The sequence below is a fragment of the Zootoca vivipara genome, chromosome 17, assembly GCF_963506605.1.
Source record: "Zootoca vivipara chromosome 17, rZooViv1.1, whole genome shotgun sequence".
In the NCBI taxonomy this organism is placed as follows: domain Eukaryota; kingdom Metazoa; phylum Chordata; class Lepidosauria; order Squamata; family Lacertidae; genus Zootoca; species Zootoca vivipara.
Genome location: NC_083292.1, coordinates 12,408,464 through 12,431,941, shown reverse-complemented (window position 1 = coordinate 12,431,941; position 23,478 = coordinate 12,408,464). Strand labels below are relative to the sequence as shown.

The 23,478-nt window shown below is 48.2% G+C and overlaps 1 protein-coding gene across 1 annotated transcript in view; it reads left to right on the top strand.

Moving 5' to 3' along the window:
* Positions 1-2,875: 2,875 nt before the first annotated feature.
* TBX1 (T-box transcription factor 1) overlaps positions 2,876-23,478 on the top strand; it is a 44,860-nt gene continuing 24,257 nt past the window's right edge. Inside the window, 5 exon segments of the mRNA XM_060269996.1 lie at positions 2,876-3,772; positions 3,775-3,832; positions 3,915-4,065; positions 15,385-15,486; positions 22,237-22,408. Of these exon segments, the coding sequence (XP_060125979.1) occupies positions 3,536-3,772; positions 3,775-3,832; positions 3,915-4,065; positions 15,385-15,486; positions 22,237-22,408 (720 nt within the window). The 5' untranslated portion in view covers positions 2,876-3,535.

Below are 23,478 nucleotides of genomic sequence, written 5' to 3'. Positions count from 1 at the left end.
TATTCTTATTAAATTTACAAGGAACTATAATAGTTCCCTTCTACATAAGGAAAGTCAAGGGAACGCAAATCTAACCACATGACTTTTTAAAGCCCTGTTCCTTTGAGTGAGAAGGAACCCCTACTGAAAAATAAATGGCTGAAACTTCGGAATAAATGAATAGAACTTCAGGTTTTCACCAGATGGTTCCCATGTACCGTGCAGATTATACACACAGGATCACACTAACGTTCTGTGGAGCTGACATAAAACACGTTTGAGTCTTGCTTCCCGGTAAATATGGTAAGCGCTGGGTTATATTTTATATACAGAGATCTTAATCACTTAACTTGGAAGCCAGGTCCATTTAAATTAAAAAAAGTTTACTATAAATAAATACACAGAAATGAACTTGTGCTAGATTGCACTGCGATAGCCCGGTTCATTTCAACGCGCAAAGGGGCATTAGCCTTGGCGATGAGGAATTCACGAGATTACAGAGCTTGGAAGAAATACAAATAATTAGAAATAAAATAAATTAGCAGTGTTGTGGTATAGGAAGTCATATGGCGCTTATAGAAAGTATAAAACAATGGTTTTAGAACTTTAAAACCCCTGGCTGGTTCAAAGTCAGGAGGCGATTTTCTACAAGGCCACAAAGTAGTTGAAATCAATAAAGTCGTTTAATTGGAGAGTGGCGGAGAGAGTTCTCTGTTTCAAATACTCCATTTGTGTGGGGGTGGGGTGGGGTGGGGAGAGACTGGGGGCTCATCCAGACGACCAGATCAATAAAGGCTATATGCTGTATTACAGCGCAGCAAGCACACCGTGCTAAATAGCAAGCGAATAACACAGTGACAGGACGCAATACTATGCATTTAGCACGTGTTTGTAAACCTCCTGGAAGAACTAGCTGGTGGAAATGCAGGATACAAATGACCTTTAATTAATTAAACTTCGCGGAAAGGTCACGTATGGGAACCCCACGGAAGTGAATGGGAGAGATGTGGTATTGCGCGGTTCCCGTTCACTTCCATGGCTCGCTCTCTCCAGTATGAGACCTTCCGGCTTGAGGAGGTGTCCAAGAGTAGCTCAGAATAATACGACAGGCTTCCAAACTACATCATAAAATAAGCCATATCAGCTTGTTTTTAAAATAGACTATACTTACTTGAATTGAATATTAAACAATAAAACTTATATTGTATATTCGCTATTTCATTATATAGCGGGATTTAACCTCGGCAGAAGAGTCCTGCTAACTTCCCTCAAATTTCCAAGTAACTAAATTCTCTTACAGGAACAATTTTTTTTTTGAGAGGAAGTAAACTCCATTGAATACGATATCTAAAGAGTCGTGTAAGAAAAGATGCCCACTCAGTCTGATTTCAGTGGGTATTCTCCGCAGGAATAATTTTAATCTTAATTTTATTTTTAAATCCGAACAGAGGAATCAGAATAATTCTGTGGTTTCCTTGTAACTTGACTTCCAATAAAATGCGCTTCCCACTGTAATCTCGCAAACTAATCTAATAATAATAATAATACCTCTTCTTGAAATCAATATCATTTCATTCCTTACAGCATGCTGAGCATTGGGGGGAAAGTCATAGCTCAGTGGTAGGTCATCTGCCTTGCATGCAGAAGGTCCCGGGCATCTCAGGTAGAGCTGGGAATGTTCTTTTTCTAAAACCCTGGAGAATCGCTGCCTGTCATTGGGAACAATATTGAATTAGATAGACCAGTGATCTGACTCGGTATAAAGCAGTTTCCTACCTTCCTGTTCTTTCACTCCGGGTTAGCAACAGCGAATTTATCCCCCTACCCCCTCCACTATTGTGTTCACGTGCTAGCGAGCCCGCAATCCGGATTAGTACTGCAATCTCATATAGTACAGTAAACCTCACTCAACACTGTATAGACCGGGGGCCTAATTCGGACAATTTCGTCCTGGAGAGGCGATTCCTGCCCAAATCCTCCTGGCCATTTAATAGGGTTAAGAGCTCAAATAACGCCCCTCGCTTTTGCTTACAGTATACGGCATAAGAGATTTGTGGACCGGCGCTTGCTGAAGTTTCAGAGGTCCTGGGTAAAAACAAGCCTGTGTGAATGGGTAGGAAAGCTGCAGTGGTGCTGGATGAGTTTGCGTGTCTATAATACGCAGATAATTAATTTGCAGTATAATAGGAAATGGGGGTGGGGGTGGATGAGAGGCGATGCAAGTGGTTGGTTTTTTTAAAAAAGAGGTTGCATGTAAATTTTTGCTTGCATCAAAGCTGGGAGAGCGAGCCAAGGGAGAGCTCCAGGAAAAGCCCACCCCCTCCAAGCGCGCGCGCGCGCTCTCCCCGCTTGTCAATCACTCCGCGGCTCCCGAGGCAAGGAAAAGCGCGCGCGCGCGCATTACCTGCAGGGGCTCCCCTTTATCGCTATTGAAGAAGAAGGTGATGTGGGGGGGGGGGGGAGAGTAAGAACCGGTTTGGTGGCAGCGAAAAGAGGGAGGCCCTCTGCTGAGAGAGAAAGAGAGAGAGAAGAGCCCGCCTCACAGCCAAGCCAGGAGAAAATGGAAGCAAGCTGAGCGTTTAAAAGATGAGGGGAAAGAAGAGGGTGGAGGGGGGCGGAGGTGCCGAGCCCTGCCCGGGCAGCCAGCAGCGAGCGGTCGCTGGCTGACTGACGGCCGGGCTGGCTGGCTCGCCCTCTCCCTTTCGGGGGCGAGGCCAAAAGCCAAAGCGAGAAGGGGGGGAGGAGAAAGAGAGTGGCGGTGGGAGGAGGGACGTCCCCTGCTGGGCTGGGCGCGAGGAGGAGATAGGAGAGCGTGGCGCGCGCCCAGGCCTCTCCACCGTCGCCCCCCCCCCCCAGTCCTCAGGGGAATGACTCAGTCCGTCTGTCAGTCAGTCAGTCAGGAGCGCCACAGCACGAGAAAAAAAGAGAGAGGCAGTCTGAGGGAGTTCTTGTCAGTAGCGCTCGCTCGCTTCCTCGCGCCGCCGGGGAATCGAGAAAACGCCAGAGAAAAAGAGGCAGGACTCTGCCTCGTTCCTTCAGAGCGCGAGCGAGGGGCTTTTCTGGGCCTCTCTCTCTAGGCGTTCAGTTCTCTCTAGGCGTCTCTCCGGCGCAGAAGCCCAAGCCGAGACGGTGGCCGCCTCGCGCGCCTTTCTCGGCGCGTTTATGAGGAGAAGCAGCCGCGGGGATAAGCTATAAAGTTTTTGGTGCGCGCGCAGGCGCGCCACCGAGAGCGAAGGAGTGAGCCAGCCGGCGCTGAGGCGAACTTGGCCGAGCGCTTTTTTAAAAGGGGGGGAGTGTGTGTGTGTGAGAGAGAAGAGGCCAAGTCAACCGACAGAGAGAGGGGAGCCTCCATTCTCTTTCTCCCTCAGCGGCGGGGCGCTATAAATTGAGGCGGCGGTGGCGAGGCCCAGTTCAGGGCAGCTTTTACCTCAGGAGGGCGAGCAGCTCCGGGAAGCGAGCGAGCGAGCGAGCAACCGACCTGACCGCCCGCTGTTCTCTCTCTCTCTCTTTCTCTTTTCTTCTTCTTCTCCTCCTCCCCCCTTCTCCTTCCTCCGGCATGATATCAGCCATCTCCAGCCCTTGGCTCACGCAGCTGTCCCATTTTTGCGACGTCGCCGCTTTCACGGCCAACAGCCTGAGCAGCCTCAACGCGTCGGCGGCGGCGGCGGCCGGCTACCACCACCTCTCGCCGTCGCCGGGGGACCCGTACGGACAGCATGAGGCGCCGCACTACGAGCCGTGCTCGGCGCAGCAGCAGCAGCAGCAACACCCGCCGCCGCAGCCGCCACCGGCGCCACAGCACCACCACGCCAGCCAGCAGCAGCAGCAACAGCAGCCGCAGCAGCTCGGCTACGCTTTCGCAGGCGGCTCCGGGGCCAACCCTCCGCCGCCGCAGCCGCCGGGCTCCGACACCCCCGAGAGCGGCGGAGGGGGAGGCGGCGGAGGGGGATCGGCGCCGGCCTCGGCCAAGGCTCCCGTCAAAAAGAACCCCAAAGTGGCCAACGTCAACGTGCAGCTGGAGATGAAGGCGCTCTGGGACGAGTTCAATCAGCTGGGTACCGAGATGATCGTCACCAAGGCCGGCAGGTCAGAGCCCTTTGCGCCTTCCTCCCCTTTCCTATTTTGCGCGCAGGGGGTTGGACTGGATGACCCTGGAGGTTCCCTTCCAATTCGGCGATTCCCGGCCTCTCTAAAGCAAGCGGCAGGTTTCCTCTGGAGTAAAGGGGGAGGGGGTCTTGCTCAGAGGAGATCGGGCGAGGCTTCTGTTAGTGGTGCCTTTTGAAATGGACAGGCCTAAGTGAGTCAGGTCCATTGACTTCCATGGGGCTACTCTGAGCAGGGCTAGGATGGGACTCCGTGGGTCGCTAGGGGCTTCTTTCCGAGGAAGCGGGGTCCGCCGTTTCTCCTCACCCCCAAACCCCTTCCCCGAAAGACCCCTTCTCAGGTGCTTTCTGCCCCGGTGGGGACGCAATGCAGAGGAATGGGGAATATACCAGGCGTTCTTTTATCTATTTACAGTATTTTAAGGCGATTATTATTATTATTTATTTATGCACGATCCTGTCACAGTTGGGCGCTTTGGGGATGTCCCGTTGAATACATAAATATAATCTGGGGGGGACTGGGAAGGAGGGAAGGCTGCGATTCCTATGCCTACTGAAACTTGGAAGTGCTGTTGGGCTTTCTTCTGAGCAGAAGACACGCTGAGGTTGCGGCGTTAAGGTTGCGCTTTGGATAGTAAAAAAACACAACAACAACCTTTGAGCACGTTGGGACTTTTAATCGACTTCCTGGAGTTTAGTCTTCATTCCTGCCATGAATACCATCAGGCACCCTTCCCCCCCCTTGCTTGTGGCATTTTTTTCACCCTCCCCTTCATTGTTTTCCTTACGTTCTTCCTGCTCTGGCTTTGCTTAAGTGCAGGAGTTACTAAGTAACGAATTCGTCCTTAAACGCCCCGATCCCAACCACTTTCACTCGTGCCCGCCTCTCTCCTTCAGCGGTGCTTACTTCCAAGGATCCAGGATCCTTCCGTTTATTGACTCCGAATTTCATGTAGCGATACCTCGGCTTATCTGACCCAAAAATGTTGCTGATTTGTTTGCCTTTTTAAAACTCCCCTTTACAGTTCACAGTAGTACAGGATAACGCTGGTGGAAACCTTTTTGATTAGAAAAATAGGTGTGGAGGATCATCATCATGCGATAATTAAATGATTAGTTCATTACCAGGCTTAATCAACACTCGTCCTTCCAAAACTCTTTTTTGAGCCCCAACCTTTACATATAGGCACAATGTGTATTTTTAAACAGCAGCGCTGTAGTGGTTTAATAGATCCTGTACACGTTTACTCAGAAAGAAGTCCTACTGAGTTGAATAAGTGTGTGCGCGCGCCTAGGATCGCAGCCTGCGCTCCCTCTACCGCCCCGCCCTACCCTCCTCGTCATTTCCTTCCGATAATTTGCTGCCCATTATAACTTTAAAATAGCTTCCCGCAAGGTGGTAGCCCACAAATTAACTAAATTTAATTGTACTCAAAACTGGCTGATCCACTTTCATCCTGAACGCAACGACGTGTACTTGTCATTCCGGCTGAGTTTTTAACGAGGACTCATTTTCACCTAAATAAATTGTTTCGGGTGGGGGCGTCAGCGGTCTCCCTTTGATTCGGCGGAAGAGGCAGGCTCGATCCCTAAAACCCTTCGCTCAGGTAGAAGTAGTCCGCCTGGCCTGACTTGGTTTGTGGGTTGCATCGTGTAAAGGGGTCAACGAGTGACCACAAGGGTTCAATCCCTGTTTTTTTTTTAAGTACAAAAATAAGAATTAAACGTTGAGATCCAAGCAGTCGAGCGGAGGTTTTAACTTCCACAGGGATACGCTGCCCGCTTTAAAACTAAATATGTTAATATTTTAGCTGGCGCAAAATCTGCTTAAAATCTTAAGCGTCGTTTCTTTTCAATGTCCGGAGTTTGGGTTCTAGTCTCTGTTGAGTCGCGGTAAAATGTGGGTTTCGCAACATACGGTTCTCTTTCTTTCTTTCTTTCTTTCTTTCTTTCTTTCTTTCTTTCTTTCTTTCTTTCTTTCTTTCTTTCTTTCTTTCTTTCTTTCTTTCTTTCTTTCTTTCTTAAAAAAACCGTCCCACCACGGTGCAGAAAATTAAAGTTCAGAATTTCAATGCCGTTTTAATGCTTTTATTTATTTTTAAAAAAGTTCCTAAGGAATGAATTCAAATTCCCTTCGGGGGATAGATAGGTTGGAAACATTTTATAGGCCTGTTCTGGAAGAAAATATATATTTAAAAACCTCACTCTTTCAGGGTAATCTGCTTTCAGTCACTTGTGTTTCTTTAAGGGGAAGCTCTGCGTTTTGTCTCAATATGGAAAAGAAAAGAGTTGGGAGCGCAGAACAGAGAAAACCTCTTATAAATGTGTGGGGAAGCGCGGGGAGGCAAACGTGTGTTTACATTGCTTAAAATATATATGAAAAAAATACAGGGAGGGGGTTATATCAATACAGAGCTTTGTTAGTACTTTATTTTGAGCGGGGGAAATGATGGGATTTCGCCTGTTTAGTCATCTTTCTATTCATGTCTTCGGAAGGGAAGTAAAATAAATTTAGGATTCGCCTTAGCAGGCCTTTCAAACTCTCTCTCTCTCTCTCTCTCTCTATAGTACACACATATATAGTATATATATATACACAATAACAAAAATAGGTTGGGTTTTTTTTTAAGTATTATGTCTCGTTAAAGCCTTAGTTCAGCATAATTTAAACATTCATTTATAAAATGCTGGGTCTTTGTTTTTGCATTTTAAATTTTCCCCGGGTGTATACTAAATGAAACACCTATTTCAGAGGGCCGCATAAATTAACTTGCACACGGCCACCCCCACCCCCCAACTTTCCTGTTCCAGCAGTTGTTGTCATATATTATGCTCCCGTTTTTTAACAGCAACAACCTACAATTCAGTTAAGCTGAAATTATTGGGAGTTGTTGGGGCCCTGACTATGAAGCGGTTTCTGCCGAGGCAATGAACGCCGCCCAAGGCGCTATAACAGGACCTCGACTTCAGCGTCAAGAGAAAGTTCAAGCCTGCGCTTACGGTAGTTCCTCGGAAGTAAGACCCAGCAAGGTTCAGTTCCTCACTAGCTAAGAGTCTTTAGGGTGACATCCTCTGTGGGTATAGGACCAGCAGTTGGTAGATCAGCCCCGCTGGTTTCAAAGGGGAATTGATCGAAGAATCACAGTCCCTAACTTCTTTTTATGGCAAGAATGCGGAGAGAGGGGGAGGGCTAGCTGGGGCCTTGAATCTGATCCCAACCAGCGTTGCAAATATCGTTGATCTTCCAATCGCGGCACACGGGCTCATTGTGTGTGTGTGTGTGTGTGTGTGTGTGTGTGTGTGTGTGTGTGTGTGTGTTAGAGCAAGGAGCTCCGGATCTGGTTTATCAGCCCCATGACCTTTTTGGAGAGGAGCCGCTTTGGTTCTGGAAAGGAAAGATTTCATTGCAGAGAAGAGGCCCGGTGTGTGCTGTAGTCCCATTTGGGTCTGACGCTTTTGGGAGATTTCTTTCTTTCTTTTTCTTTCTTTCTTTCTCTCTCTCTCTCTCCCTCTCCCTCTCTCCCTCCCTCTCGCTGTTCCTCGGGAAGCAGAAACGCCTGCACATGTTTGCTGGTAGCAAACCGTGAGCAGAAAGGAACAAAAACTGCCAAGTCTACCACCGTCTCCTGCCGAGAATGCTCTGTTAGCCAACCCGGACATAATTTTCTGTGTCCAGTCGCCCCCGCTCTCTTTCCCTTTCTGTTTACACCTCTGCAGCAAGGAGTGATGCAGAACACCTGCTGGTAGGCAATGGGCACGATCCATGCTCTTTTAAATCGCATGGATCTCCCGCTCTCTTCTTATCAGAATGTCATACATTTAAAGTACGTTAAAAACACCCTCCCAATACTGGGAACCGTAGTTTACGCCTTAAAAGCCCCTTAACAAACTACAGTTCACGTGATTATTTTTTGGGGTGTGTGTGTGCTTTAAATGTATGGTGTGTACGCAACTTGATCTCTCCCAGGGGAATCTTGGCGATTTCCAACGAACTTGGCTTTGTCTGGATCTTGCCCAGCCTTTTCAAGGATTTTTCCTTTCCTGGGAGGCGATTTTTTAGTAACTAGTCTAGTAACTAGCTGTGTTTGTCTTGTATCTGAAGAAGTGTGCATGCACCTGAAAGCTCATACCAATGACAAACTTAGTTGGTCTCTAAGAGGTGCTACTGGAAGGATTTTTATTTTATTTTTTGTTTCGACTACGTCAGACCAACACGGCTACCCTCCTGCTCATTCTTCAGAGTGGCTCCCTGGACTTCTGCCCCCAAAGTTCTACCTGGATGGCACAGTTTATAATTGTTAGAAGAACCCTTTTAACTAATAGGCTACATAAAAATGAATTTCCTCCCCCAGGCACAACAGAAGCTGCTTAGCGTTGTTCCTGTCGCTTTGAGTGTTTGCTCAGAAGTAAACCTAGCTGTACGAAAACGTAAACAGTCGTTGTTGCGTTTAAACAACACACACACACACACACACACACACACACACACACACACACACACACACACTTTCCTTTCCAGCCCCTAAATTGGGGGGGGGGGAATACAGACTGGCTATGAGATAATCACTACCTCATGCGGACGCCCCGCATAAAAGTGAGCGAGCAAAGCGTCACATTGCCACCCCTAAATCGGTGTAGGCAGTCCCTTGGGATTGAGTTCCATTGGACTCGATGCGATTTGCCTCTGAATAAACATGTATGCGAGAATTACAGTAACAAGTACAATGTGGAAAACGTTCATTTAGGAAAGCAGAGATTCTGGATTTGAAAGGAATCTCTCCATGGCATGGGCGAGCTCTTTGTTTTTATTTTTTAAAAAACAACAACAAAGACAGTTGCGGGAAAAGGAAACTGATGCCCCAGTTTCTCTCTCAGATTCGCGAGAATTAGGGTTCATACCATCCGGCAGCTTCTAAGTCAATGACTGCTTTTGTTCTGAATTGGTAGGGCTAAAATAATGGAGGGGGGAAATGGGTGACTTCCTAAAACCTCGGCGATTGCTTCAATAGGGGGGAAATGCTCCTCGCATTGATTTCGGTTTAGTTTCAGAGTTCTTTGCCCACATTCCTTGACCCTGCTGTGTACGCGGGCCTCCATAAGTGAGTTGGGGGTTTTGTGGGGCGTGGTTTTTGGATTTGAAAGCCACGACCGTGGTTTCCCCAAGAAGCCCTCTATCTGAAACGGATTTCCTTTTTTAAGCAAAGGTCAGCGCCGTTTATTTCAACGGGGCTCACGTCCCTGTGAACGTGTTTATTTATTAGCAACACTGATACACAGCTTAACTTTTTAAATAAAAAAACCCCTGGCTATAAGCGGTTTTAGGGTCTGTGTTCAGGGTCTGCTGATCTGAAATCCACGCATTTCGTATGTTAACGAGGCCCTGAGCTTGTGAATCGAACCGTTAACCCCCTCCGGACTCCTATTTTTGGGCGTGTGTGTGTGTGTGTGTAATAGCGGGTTGTAAAAATTTTAAACGTCTGTTTAAATAGAATTACAATTGCAAATCCCCGAAACGCTTAGGTCCGGCCAGGGAGAGTTTGCTTGACGTTGTTCTGCGCTGATCCGGGTTGCTCTAGAACTTGATTTCGCCCATCTACATTGCAGAAAAATAAGCGACGATTCTATTATCCGCAAACCCCTTGACTTCCCTAGTTCCTTTGAAGGTGGGTCACTCCAAAGCAGTTTTCTTTGCTTATTCGTTTTGACTGATTTTAGTAGAGTTGATTACGAAGCAAGATTCTCTAGGGAGGTCTCTTTGAGAATCTGCTGGATTATTTTTAAGTGGAATAACGACGGAAGAATTAAGGCTTGATTCCTAAACATTTACTGCGGAGTAAGTCCCGTTTAACATACTTGGACTCAGTTTCGAGTAAAGGCAAAAATGCTCGGAGAAAGTGGTGGGAAAAGTTACTGGATATCGTTCCTGTCTGTATTTTAAACTCTCACATATATACAGTCCTTACATTTTAGCCCAAACCGTTTTAAAATTCTGAACGCCTCTACCAGAGGTGGGGAAAGGGAAAGGTTAAAACGGGCAAAACAAACCGATCTAATTTTTTTTAGACAGGCTTCTAGTCCCTGGTAAGGGCGAGTGGTTGGGTGCACACGCACTTTGCGCTCTCTCGTCGGAAGGCCTCCGGTTTATTTTAACGACTCCTTAAAACCGGTGGTGTTTCAAGCTGGAGTTTCTCAAGTTAATGTGTTTGTTTTTCAAGCTTCATTTAAGGCCAAACGCGAAAAAACACCGGCGCGGGAGGTTAATAGGGTTCACCTCCTGTTAAACGATCAGCTCAGGGCCTGACACAATATTGCGCTCCGGGTCTGGGGGGGTGTGATTTGGTTTTTTGCCGAACGACTCCGAAGGCCCCCCCCCACGGGACAAGCAGGCACCGTTAAGCAGAGATGCCCGCACGTTTGGTTTGGAGCCGGCCAGAGAATTTCTCTCTCCCAAGCGCAGACCGGGGGGGGGGGGGTGAGTAGAGAAATGTTAGGGGGGAGGCTCGTGAAACGTCGGGAACAGAAAGGACAGCTGTCCCAATCCGCAAAGGAGACTTCTCCCTCCCTCCCCTCTCCTTCTCTGCCTCTCTTTTTCCAACGGAGCCTGTGCTTCTTCCCCCTGGAAAGCGAAGCAGCTTCCAGACGGGGTGGTCAGTCTTCTGTTGCAGCGAGCAAGCGAGCCTGCACCCCTGCGCCTTTTTTGCCTGGGAGTAAACGCCCGTTGAACTCCCCTTGCCTGGGGAGCTGCTGAAGATCTGCGTGCCCCGAGGGAGCCTACGCACCAGAGAGCCCACAGACCAGCAGTACGCAGCTGGCAGGAGAGGACTCTTGTCCGTCTTCGTTTAAGATAATCCTATTTGTTTTAGTATTTAAATTGTAAACCGCCTTGGGTGCCTTGGTAGGAAGGCGGTATACAAATCCAATAAGTAATTTAAATATATAACCCAACTCCATGCGTCTTGCGGACTAGGTTCTTGCAGAAGTTAATGCCGCAGTAAACAAATCCATTCTTTTAAAGTCGCTTCCAGACGGATTGTTTCGTGAGCTTCCAGCCCGATTTATTTTGGGGAGGGGGAGGTTAGACGAGTAGCAGGCCTGTTTCACGAGCACGTCGTTCTGCTCTGTGGAAGGGAGGAGGAGAGATTAGACGACGTTGTGCCCAAGCAAGTGCTATTCTGCACTTTCCGCGCGCCGTCCTTATTTTTCAGAACATACCAGTGTTTCCTGAAAGGGACCCAGTTTAACAAACCTGCTCAGATATCTTCTTCCTAGGATGGTACAACTTTTTTTGGTGTATGTGTGTCGGGGAATTGCCCCTGACACCTCTGATTAAAAGCAAGAGAAACGGACAGCTAAGCGGGCCAGCGTGGTGTAGTGGTTAAGAGCAGTGGATTTGTAATATGGTGAACCGGGTTCCGTCCCTGCTCCTCCACATGCAGCTGCTGGGTGACCTTGGGCTAGTCACACTTTGAAGTCTCTCAGCCTCACTCACCTCACAGAGTGCTTGTTGTGGGGGAGGAAGGGAAAGCAGACTGTTAGCCGCTTTGAGACTCCTTAGAGTACTGTAGTGATAAAGCGGGATATCAAATCCGAACTCCTCCTCCTCCTCCTCCTCCTCCTCCTCCTCCTCCTCCTCCTCCTCCTCCTCCTCCTCCTCCTCCTCCTCTTCTTCGCTGCCCCTATAGATAGTCATCCTCCATGCTTAGGGGTGTGTGACAAGAACACCACAAGCTGCTAAATTTACTGGTGCCGCATAATCCCGCACTGTGACATATTCTCAAAGAGGAGTTGCTACTGAGGCTACAGTTCTATACAACGGGGAGTAAGACCCAACGAACTCAACAGGGCTGAGTAGATATATATTCGACTGAACTGTTGATGGGACAGATTGCAGCCATCCTTACCCAACTTTTATCTTTCCAGCCCCTTGCAGATGGAGCCTCTACTTGGGAGTAAATACCATTCTCTATTGCAATAGGTGTTGGTCTTAGAGACAAAGCCTTAGAGTTTCGGGATTGTTTAAGTATAGAATGCTGACTTCCGAGTCCTGCGTCTTGCTCGGCATGGAGTACCGTAAAACCTCGAAGACGATATGCCCCAACAACTGAGGGAGGAAAGAAGCAGCGTCTTACAGAGCGATTTTCGGCAAAGTTAGCACCGTTCATATAAAGGGGCTTCGTGGGAAAGGCTGTAGCTGAGTGTTAGAGCGTGTGCTTGGCAGACAGAAGGTCTTGCATCTCCAACCCTGGAGAACGGCTGCCAGTCAGTGTAGACAGTACTGAAGCAGATGGACCAATGAGTGTGAGTCCGTGGGAGGCAGCTTCCTGTTCGCGTATGTCATACCCAGGCAAACTGGAACAGGATCGCTTTCTTATGGAGCGCAAATGCTTTTCCTGCCCCGGGAATGTGCCAGTCTACCGGAACTTCTTCCACAGTAAATCTGTTCGCCTTTAACCTCCCACTAGACGACTCTTCGCTTGCTTTTGGTGCGACAGAATCACGCTGACACCCTTCTGGAAGCTGGGGCGCTCATCCTGGAGATGGGAGGGGGAATCCTTCCCAAGTCAGGATGCCGCGCATATTTGTGCAGGCTCCAGACAGGCCGGGGGGACGGGACGTGGGCGGAGAAACAATCGCTTTGCAGCAGGCTCCAGCGGCACTGTTTCACCTGGCCGGTCCACATCCGTTCCCAGTGTTCAAGGGTCTTATCCGACGTTCGCCTTATGCAGAGTAGACCCATTAAAACTGACGGACTCGACTAGCTTGGGTGTATTCATTTTAATGGGTCTACCCTGAGTGCAACTTGGGCGGCGAAGAAGCTCCCTGCACTTAGAAGAGAAGCATGCTGGATGAAAGGCGAGGCAGAATCCTTCACCTTGCTCTGCTGGATTTCTGCCTGCGAGGGTTTTGAATTCATTGCACGGCGGAGAAGCCGCCACCAGCAGCTGAGGCGGGCGGGCGGGGCAGCCTGGGCCCTGGGAGCGGGAAATATTGTACTTGAGACTTGTGCATGTGGGACCTGATCCGAAGCTGCTGAATCTCGGAAGCAGGCGTGCGCCCTCGGAAGAAGTAGAGGAGGAGGGGGTACCCACGTGGGGGGAAGGTCGGCCTATTAAGAGTTCCTCAGGCTGCTTTCACTTTCCTCTTTTGGCCCCTAGAATTGTATTTTTTTTTGGGGGGGGGGAGACACCCAAAGCTCAAAGAGAGAGAGAGAGAAATATCCAGCCCTGCTAGAAGCGAAAATATTTGGATTTATAAGTTTAAGCAGATGTATGCCAGTCCCTCTTCCGAAGAAAGCCACACTGAAGTCAAACGGATTTTCTTCTCTGTGACCTGCATCTACATTTCCGGTGTCCCTAAAATACCACGAAGCTGTAACAAGGGAATGGGAATGAGAAGAAGCAATGAAACACACAATTAGGGGTGGGGTGGGGGCAGGCGGGCGGATGGTTTCAGATTGGATGTGTGGAGTTGGGAGTTGGACTAGATGACCCGTAGGGTACCAACTCTGAAATGAGACGAGAGCGAGCGTGAGAGCAGTGTACTGGTCTGTGGGGTGGGGAATACCTTTCTGCAGGGCCAACCAAAACATAGTTGTGTGAACATGCTTCCAGATCTCCCAGAGCTCTTCTGTGAAGAAGTGAAGTGGGGGACTCGGAACTTTGCTCTCCATCATCTGTGGATGTAATAGTTGGTCCTGCAGCAACCTTACTCGCCCCCCTCAAAAAAAAAATGATCCAATGCAGCTTCCTTTCATTTCCAGTTTATCCACTTCTAACAAGTGGAGGAGCTGCTTCTCTCTATGTTGTGCATTAAGGAAAAACATAGGAAGGACCTTGGTCCATCTTGCCCTCAGTCTATTGTCTACACCAGGCTTCCTCAACCTTGGCCCTCCAGATGTTTTTAGACTACAATTCCCATCATCCCTGACCACTGGTCCAGCTAGCTAGGGATGATGGAAGTTGTAGGCCAAAAACATCTGGAGGGCCGAGGTTGAGGAAGCCTGGTATATACGCCCTGCTGGGGCTCTCCAAGGCCCCCCATGGGTGTTCCTTCCTATCATCCCTTTTCCTGCAGGGGTAGCTCTGTTGGTAGAGCATAAGACTCTTAATCTCGGGGCAATCATGGGTCTGAGGACCACGTTGGTCGAAACATTCCTGCATTGCAGGGGGAGAGACTAGATGACCCACGCGGTCCCTTCCAACTCTGCAATTCTATGAAATCTAACTCTGCCCCCTTCAACCGGAGATTGAACTAGAGCAGTCGTTAGCCCACTGAACTCTGTGCACTCTCCATTCGCTTCCAGCAGCATGTTTATGACAGCCAGACAATGCGCGCACACACACCACACATTTAAAGCACACAGCTTCCCCCCTCCCCAAAGGACCATGGGAACTGTAGTTTGTTAAGGGTGCTGTGACTCGTCGCTCTCTGGCGGGTGAGCTATAGTTCCCAAGATTTCTTGTGTGTGTGTGTGTGTGAAGTAATCTGCTTCAGATGTATGGTGTGTAACCAGCCGAGGAGAGCATTTTATGACGCTACCCAAAGCCCTACTGGTTTTAAGCACTCGGGATTGCCCCTTCTGACAAATCTTTCCTCTGTTTCCTCCTAGCCTGTTATTAGGGCATTGCCAGCCTAACCAACCAACCTTACCCTGACAGGCGCTTGGATTTAAACTCATCTCTAGGCCCGCCACTAACACCACATCCTTTCCGAGAGAATGGACGGGCTTCAAAGACTGCAGGCGCAATTAGTTTTGTCTTACACGGCCTGAAATGTTTTCTCCCCGGTTCCACTGACACTTGCATTTGTTGCCTGGGTTGTGCGTAACCACCTTCCAAACACCAGGGTTAGGAGCGCAGTCCATTTATTCCAGAACTGCTTAGTATGTCTGGCAGGCAGCGGCTCTCCAGCTAGCTGGGCCTTCAAGGGGTCCAACAACCGCTCGCACAGCATGTGCGGCTCCTTGGTAGACCATCCACTTTGCAGGCCTCTCCAGGTGGAAGAGAGACCCCGCCGCAGGTCTAAAATCCCGGAGAACAGCTGTCATTCGGTGTAGGGATGATGCTGGAGCTGGGTGGCCCATTGATCTGACTCGCTATGAGGCAGCTGGAGCGCAGCCCCTTCAGCACTTCTAATCCGTGGATCGTTAGTGCAGCGCCCAGTCGGGTCAGGTGCGCTGGTTTGTTTTCCCTGCTGGTTTGTTTTCCCACCTACCTTGCCGTCCACCGGGTGCAGGATCAGAAAAAAACGTTTTTCTGTAACTCGCTCATCACCTGCGCTGTCCTTTCCTTCCCTAATCCAGGAGGATGTTCCCCACCTTCCAGGTGAAGATTTTTGGGATGGACCCTATGGCAGACTACATGCTCTTGATGGACTTCGTACCGGTGGATGACAAGCGATACCGGCAAGTACAAGGGCACCTCTTCTTTCCTCCCATCTTCCCGGGTTGGAAGCAAAGATTCTCATTAAGGAAGCCCAAATCGGCGCCCAGCAAACTCTGGAGTCCCTCGCAGCTCTGGGAGACTAGGGAGCACTTGTTCAGCGCTTTGCACTAAGCGGTTTACAAGTATAAAAAAAACGCGAAACTCCTAAACTCCGCTGACTTTGGAGTGAGCCCTGCTGAATTCAGTTAGGACTCGCTTCTAAATGGATATAGTGGTGAGGATGGTGCTGCAAAGTCATTTGCAATGGTTATGGGGGCAGAGTTGGGGGGCTGGAGTCGCCAGTGGTTCTTTTGGGGTTTGCTAGTGTTCAAGTTGTATGATGTCGTGTTTTCACATTCTTTTAAAACCAAAGTCTAAGGGGAAATTGCAAATATTAGGAACCAATGCAGAAAAAAACAACAACCAAAAAACCCCCCAAACAGAAACCTTTTAAAAAATCCCCAAACCAAGTTCGATATAAGCACTCGTAAATCCCAGATCAGGACAGTTTGTTTCTTTATCTAATGGATTCTCATTTGTATTGCTTTATTCTCTTATATAAACTACCCCACGAGGGAGCTCAAAAGTTGTAAATTCACAATCTCTCCATGCATCATGTTCTTGAATTCTTTCCCTTCCCTGGAGACGGGAAAGTAACTTTTCAGTCATGCAGCCCGATGCTATTATGCAGGCTTACGCTTCCCAGCTAAAGTGTCCCAAAGCCTATCACAGCCCGGCTCTACCCATCTTTACTCACGAGCAAGTCCCATTTATATCACTTGGGCTTTACTTCCAAGATAATTCACGCTTATAATTGCAACATTGAAAGCAGAAGTTGAAATACACACACACGCACACACCCAAACACACACCTTTTGGAATGCCGCTCCACTCGAGCATATCGTTTCAGCGACACTGACACGCCTGGGCGCATTCTGACGTGCAAACACTTTCTTGCGTGCCAATGCCGTGAGAATGTGGGGAGCGGTGGCTCAAATGAGGGATAAGTCTTGCCGGAGGGGAGAGAGGGGGAAACACTCCCCACAGGATTCCTTGGCTTGGCAGAACCAGCAGCTTTGAGCCCTGCCATTCCAACGCACAGGAATGCCAAGCCCGGATGGCGATTACACCCCAATTTTACTGCCTCTTTTATCGTGTTTTTTGCTCCGAGGCCTCGGCAATTTGTCAGCGATTTGCTCCAATTTTGTACTCGGTAAAAGAATCCGCCTCACGGCCATCCCTCCGAACAGGTTCAGTCGGTGGAAGTCGATTTCTGGCTTGCAGGCCCTTAGGAATCGTGGGTGGGATCATCGGGTTGACTGAGAACCAACCCGTCCCCCCGCCCGATCCACCCCCCCACCCGCGGGAATTTAATTGGCCACAATCTGTTGTCTGCTACAACACTCCTACGCGTGTTTATTCGGTAGGTTCTGCTGCGTTTAGGATGCTGCAGTCGTCCATTGCAACTGCTGCATAAATCAGTCAGGAAGCAACAGCCAGCTGAAAGGGAACTGGGCACAGCATTGCAGCCTGAGTCTGCGATTCTGTATGCAGCTACTGAGGAGCAAGCCCCATAGAACGCAGGACTTTGGAGCAGGGCTCCATCTATCAGAATCTGGTGTCCCATATTTCAAAGGAAGAAAACCATCTTCATTATCATTTTATTATTTATTAATAGTTTGTACACACACACACACACACACACACACACACACACACTGGGCACTACAGTTCAAGAAGGATACTGAAAAGCTGGAACGTGTCCAGAGGAGGGCAACCAAAATGGTCAAAGGCCTGGAAACGATGCCTTATGAGGAACGGTTTAGGGAGCTGGGTATGTTTAGCCTGGAGAAGAGAAGGTTAAGGGGTGATATGATAGCCATGTTCAAATATATAAAAGGATGTCATATAGAGGAGGGAGAAAGGTTGTTTTCTGCTGCTCCAGAGAAGCGGACACGGAGCAATGGATTCAAACTACAAGAAAGAAGATTCCACCTAAACATTAGGAAGAACTTCCTGAGAGTAAGAGCTGTTCGGCAGTGGAATTTGCTGCCAAGGAGTGTGGTGGAGTCTCCTTCTTTGGAGGTCTTTAAGTGGAGGCTTGACGGCCATATGCCAGGAATGCTTTGATTGTGTTTCCTGCTTGGCAGGGGGTTGGACTGGATAGCCCTTGTGGTCTCTTCCAACTCTATGATTCTATATATATATGTACCATATATACGGTATATGGTATATTTCTAGTCGCTCTCCATCTTCCAGCTCTGCACAGTTTAATCCTGGTGTCCAAACACTAGCAGCCTTGTAAGCACCTAGTCTTCTGAGTCAGATAATACCGGTAATAATAATAATAATACACTTAAAGTCAAGCTAGGCTTCTCAGCAGTTCATAAGAACCAATTACATAAGCAACGAAAAAACAAACACCCATAATTAAAACACACAAAATAACAATCCCATTAAAACACACACCTTACCATCGCCAACATGGTGTCCTGCATATTTTTTGGACTACATTTCCCATCATCTCTGACAACTGGCCATACTGCCTTGGACTACTGGGAGCTGGAGTCCAACAACATCTGCAGGGCACCCACGCTGACTACTTGCCATCTAAAGAGTTGTGTCCTCATAAGACAATGTCTAAAGTGATCTAAGTGCGATGCTGCTGACATTGACATGTTGGCGAGAGCAGTAGATGGGACATATAAGAATGTGATGCGGGGGAAACGGGAGACTCATTTTAGGCAACAAGAGCCTCTATCTGGCCCCCAGTGCAAGGCTGCATCCTGGATCTCTGCCCCCCACTTCCTCTTCCTCTCGGGAGCTGCTTGGGGAACAGCTCAGTGCTTTGCAGCCGGGAGGTCCCCAGTTCAATCCCTGTTATCTCTAGATAGGGCTGGGAGAGACTCCCTGTCCATGCCAGTGTGGCATAGTGGTTAGAGTGTTAGACTAGGACCGGGAGACCAGGGTTCAAATCCCCACTTGGTTATGAAGCTGCCTTTCAGCTTCACAGGGCTGTTGTGAAGATTAAGGAAGGAGGGAGATAAATACATGTGCCAACTCCTTGGCACAGGAAAATAAGAAGACAAATAAATAATAACCCCGGAGGACCACTGCCAAGACTGATGTTCTGACTCAACATAAGCCAGCTTCCTATATTCCCCACCTTCACACCCATCCTCCCCCTGTTATAGGCTTTGACTCCCCCCCCCCATAGCTAGGGTTTTCAAAGACCCAGTGAAAGGAGCATTTATGCGTTTTGCTCCAGGTCCGAGGCGCCTGGCAGAAAAACAAAAAAAACCCTGCTCCTATGAAATCCCGATGCCAAAGATGTAAATATTTAGACAGATCTCCAGCTTCCCAGGGCATTTCAGAAATGTTTGCTTGTCAAAGGCAACGGGATATAGAACATCTAATTGAGGATATCTCTCTTTTTCCCCCTTCCCTCCCCCCCACCTTCTCCTTCCCCCCCATTTTTTTGGCAAGTGATGGTTCTGCTCAACTCCGAGGCGAGAGGATTCTCCCTCTGAGCCAAAGCAGACTTTTCAATAAACAATCACAAAAGGAGAATGGCACTCTCTAGAATCAATGTGGACTTTGGGGGAGAAAAAACACACACACCGAAAGAACAAATCGGTGGCAGGTTTTGCTGGAAACCTGCTTTGAGGCTGCAGTCCTATTTGCACTGATTTGAGAGAAGTTTCCACTGAACTCAGTGGGTCTTACTTCTGAGTAGACATGCATAGGTGTCGACATATTTAGCTGTCCCGATGACATTTAAACCAATTACTGTTTTAGCATGCTTCTCTCTTGATTCGGGCGAGGCATGCCAAATGATTCTCTCTTTTTAATAGAAAGATCACCTTTGCTAAGATGGGTCGGTGCTGATTTCAGCGTTAGACAGACGTTTTCAAGGCGGAATGCCTGTAAATATCAGCTGCAGGGAATCATAAGTAGAAAGAGTTCCTGGGACATTCGGTTCCTCTTTGCATTTGGTTCTCCAGTGCAAGGACAGGATGCTGGACAACATGGGCCTAGCAGGGCTGTTGTTATGTTCCTACCATACATATCTCCATTGGGCCCTTCTGACTCAGTGGGCTAGGTGTCTGGAGATCCCTTGAGCTTGAACCAGCAAGACTCTTCTAATGTTCTTAACTTCCTAAGCATCTGATCAGCTGTTCCCACCAACCTATAGACCGCATACTAAAATATTACAGCTTCTTTGCAAGCTAGCGGCTGAGAAGCTATAAGAGCAGAAAGTGAAGTAACCGTATTCCCATCACACAGAAGGGAAAGCAAAGCCTGACACTTCGCATGGGTCCACACATTAAAGTTCAGAAATGAAAGGCCCTTTCTGGAAGACATCCACTCTGACTCTGTAGCTCTCTTTTCTCTCACCCCAGATATCCATGCACTGCTTTTGGTTACTCTGTGGTGAAAGGAACTCTCTGCCCATGGTCAGCAGCACCCTCTAGTTACTGTCATTTTGCATCTTTCAAGGTGACGTGCTGGCAATGAGAAGAACAAATTATTTGGCTAAGCCGTGGCTCAGACACTGCCCGGCCTCTGGCTGCTGTGGTAGGTCTCTCTGTCTCATTTCCAAGTTCCTTTGCCAAGGGCTCCCTAGATTAAAGCTACAGCCCTATACAGATGCAATACTTGACTGTCCCATAATGACCACATAATTTGCTTAGTTTCCTTGTGGGCTAGGCAAAGCAGTCCCAAGTTACCCACTGCTGCTGCCAGAGCTCTGAAACATGGGAGAGGGATCTCCATGTCTACTGACCAGCCACAGATTGGGCCTGATCTGTGTGCTAGTTCCGGGATGGGGCAGCGATTGCTCTTGCATTGAGCCCAGTACTGGCTGGCACTGGCTGTGACACAGCTTGGGAATTGGTGGATCTTGGGCCATCTCAGTCCTGCCCCTGCCCCGCCAACAGAGCGCCCCATTTGGGGGCTTTAAGCTAGGCTCCTCTGGTTGGGATGGTGTTTCTTCTGCCTATTACTGTTGAAATCAAATACACCTGCAAAGCTGATATTTTGTCAGTGCTGACTGTTTGTTTTGGATTTTACGACTTTATAATTTCTTGTACTGGGACCCAGGTGGCGCTGTGGTTAAACCACTGAGCCTAGGGCTTGCTGATCAGAAGGTCGGCGGTTCGAATCCCTGTGACGGGGTGAGCTCCCGTTGCTCGGTCCCTGCTCCTGCCAACCTAGCAGTTCGAAAGCATATCAAAGTGCAAGTAGATAAATAGGGACCGCTCCGGCGGGAAGGTAAACAGCGTTTCCGTGCGCTGCTCTGGTTTGCCAGAAGCGGCTTTGTCATGCTGGCCACATGACCTGGAAGCTATACGCCGGCTCCCTCGGCCAATAATGCGAGATGAGCACGCAACCCCAGAGCCGGTCACGACTGGACCTAATGGTCAGGGGTCCCTTTACCTTTAATTTCTTGTACACCACCACCATTATACACAACACACACACACACACACACACACACACACACAGAGAGTTTATAAACGTTATCATAAATTAAAGCTCACTGGAGTGGATGTGACCTGTGCCCAAATGCAATGCTTACCTATTACCTTGAAGTCCTGTTTGTCCCCCACAAGGCTCAAGGAAGGGAGTATGTTTGGTTTTCCTCCCGGCTCTTCATCTTATCCTCACAGCAGCCCTTTGAGGTAGGTTACATGGAGAGAGAAAGAGCCTCCCGGCTCTTCATCTTATCCTCACAGCAGCCCTTTGAGGTAGGTTACATGGAGAGAGAAAGAGAGAAAAAGGCTCGAGGTCATAGAATCATAGTGTTGGAAGAGACCACAAGGGCCATCCAGTCCAACCCCCTGCCAAGCAGGAAACACCATCAAAGCATTCTTGACATATGGCTGTTAAAGACCTCCAAAGAAGGAGACTCCACTACACTTCTTGGCAGCAAATTCCACTGTCGAACAGCTCTTACTGTCAGGAAGGTCACCCAGGGAGCATCATGGCAGGGTCGGGGCTTGAACCAGGGTCCATAGCTGCCAAGTTTTCCCTTTTCTCGTGAGGAAGCCTATTCAGCATAAGGGAAAATCCCTTAAAAAAAGGGATAACTTGGCAGCTATGCCAGGGTCTTGCCTAGTAGGGTCTAACCATTACTCCACACTGCCTCACTTTATAATCATACTGTTGAAAATGGCACACTATTGTTGTGCTAATTAAAACACCTAATATATACAGTGGTGCCTTGCTAGACGAATTTAATTCGCTCCACGGGTCTTTTCTTATAATGAAAAAATTCGTCTAGCGAATCCCATAGGAATGCATTGAATTTTTCTTGAATTTTTTTTTGCCCATAGGAACGCATTAATTGAATTTCAATGCATTCCTATGGGAAACCGCGATTCGCTAGACGAAAACAAATTCATCTAGCGAGGCAACCTCCGCTAGAAAAAACCTTTCGCTAAGCGAAAATTTTGTTAAGCAGAGCATTTGTTAAGCGAGGCACCACTGTATATATATATATATATTCAAGTCCATTGAGACAGGGTGATGCTGATTTCGACAGAGTAAATAAACAACCCGTTCCTTAAATTGGTTGTTTATTTAACCTATCTTAAGAACAGGATGCTTATTTAATGTATCGAAATCGATGTTTTTGCAAGTGTAGAATTAGCTCTTGGCAACGTAGATTCACAAATGTAAAACTTAGCATGGTGGCTAACCCACTGCTGGCTTTTCTCCCCATACAGATATGCATTTCACAGTTCCTCCTGGCTGGTGGCTGGCAAGGCAGACCCTGCAACTCCAGGGAGAGTCCATTATCACCCAGATTCCCCGGCTAGGGGAGCCCAGTGGATGAAACAGATTGTCTCCTTTGATAAACTCAAGCTCACTAACAATTTATTGGATGACAATGGACATGTAAGTGTTGTCTTGGGGAGGGTGGAAGCTAACTGGGGAACATTGAACAATATAATAATGGAATGAGTCTTGGGTTTTGGGATGGTTCCTGCAGTTGGGTCCTGAGTGGTGCTCTGTATCGAGCACATATCCCATCAGTACAGGGGGAATCTACAGCAGCTGCCTATAAGCCAGGTACCCCCCAAACTCGGCCCTCCAGCTGTTTTGGGACTACAACTCCCATCATCCCTCGCTAACAGGCCCAGTGGTCAGGGATGATGGGAATTGTAGTTCCAAGTTCAGGGATGCCTGCTATAAGCCACTGAGCCAATTTTAAGGTTCTGCTCCTTGCATACAAAGCCCTAAATGACTCTGGACCAGAAACCGCCCCCCAACACATTTTACCTTCTGCTCCCCAGCAAGGGCACTACAATCAGCTAATAGAACCCAGTTGGTTATCAGCTGGTGGTAACACAGAGGTGGGCTTTTCTACTGCTGACACCAGTGTTGTAGAACGCCCTCTCTGATGAAATATGAGAAGCCCCATCTGCATTGGTATTCTGCTGGCCCCTAGAGACATGGCAGTTTCACAAGTCTCTCGCTGAACTGAACTTCTGATTTTATTGTTTACACTGTTTGCTTTTTGAAACAAACAAAACACACCATTGTCATGCTTTTTAAACTGCTTGTTTTGTTGCATATTTTACTTGAAGGCATTTTGGTGCCCAAGCAGGTTGCCTTATTTAATTTTCACGAGAACAACTTGCAACCCTGAATGTATTTATTTGAAAGCCCAGGCCCTCCAAAAGTACGGCAGGCAGAAGCATGGTTCACCATGTCCTGGACTTCAGAGTGCGTAACTTATTGATGGGGTGGCTTCCTTCTTTAGTGGCACCCATCAAAAAATTAAAAGAGATTGCACACCCTCCAAGCCAGATTAATAAAACGTTTCAATCAAAATCATTGGGATTTACTGACTCAAATAAAGAGGCTGTGTGGTCAAAAGGTCTGGTGAGAGAGAGAGAGTAGCTAGTACAGGTGTGTAGTACCTATTGTCCAATCACTGCTTCTCAGCCTAGCCTACCTCACAG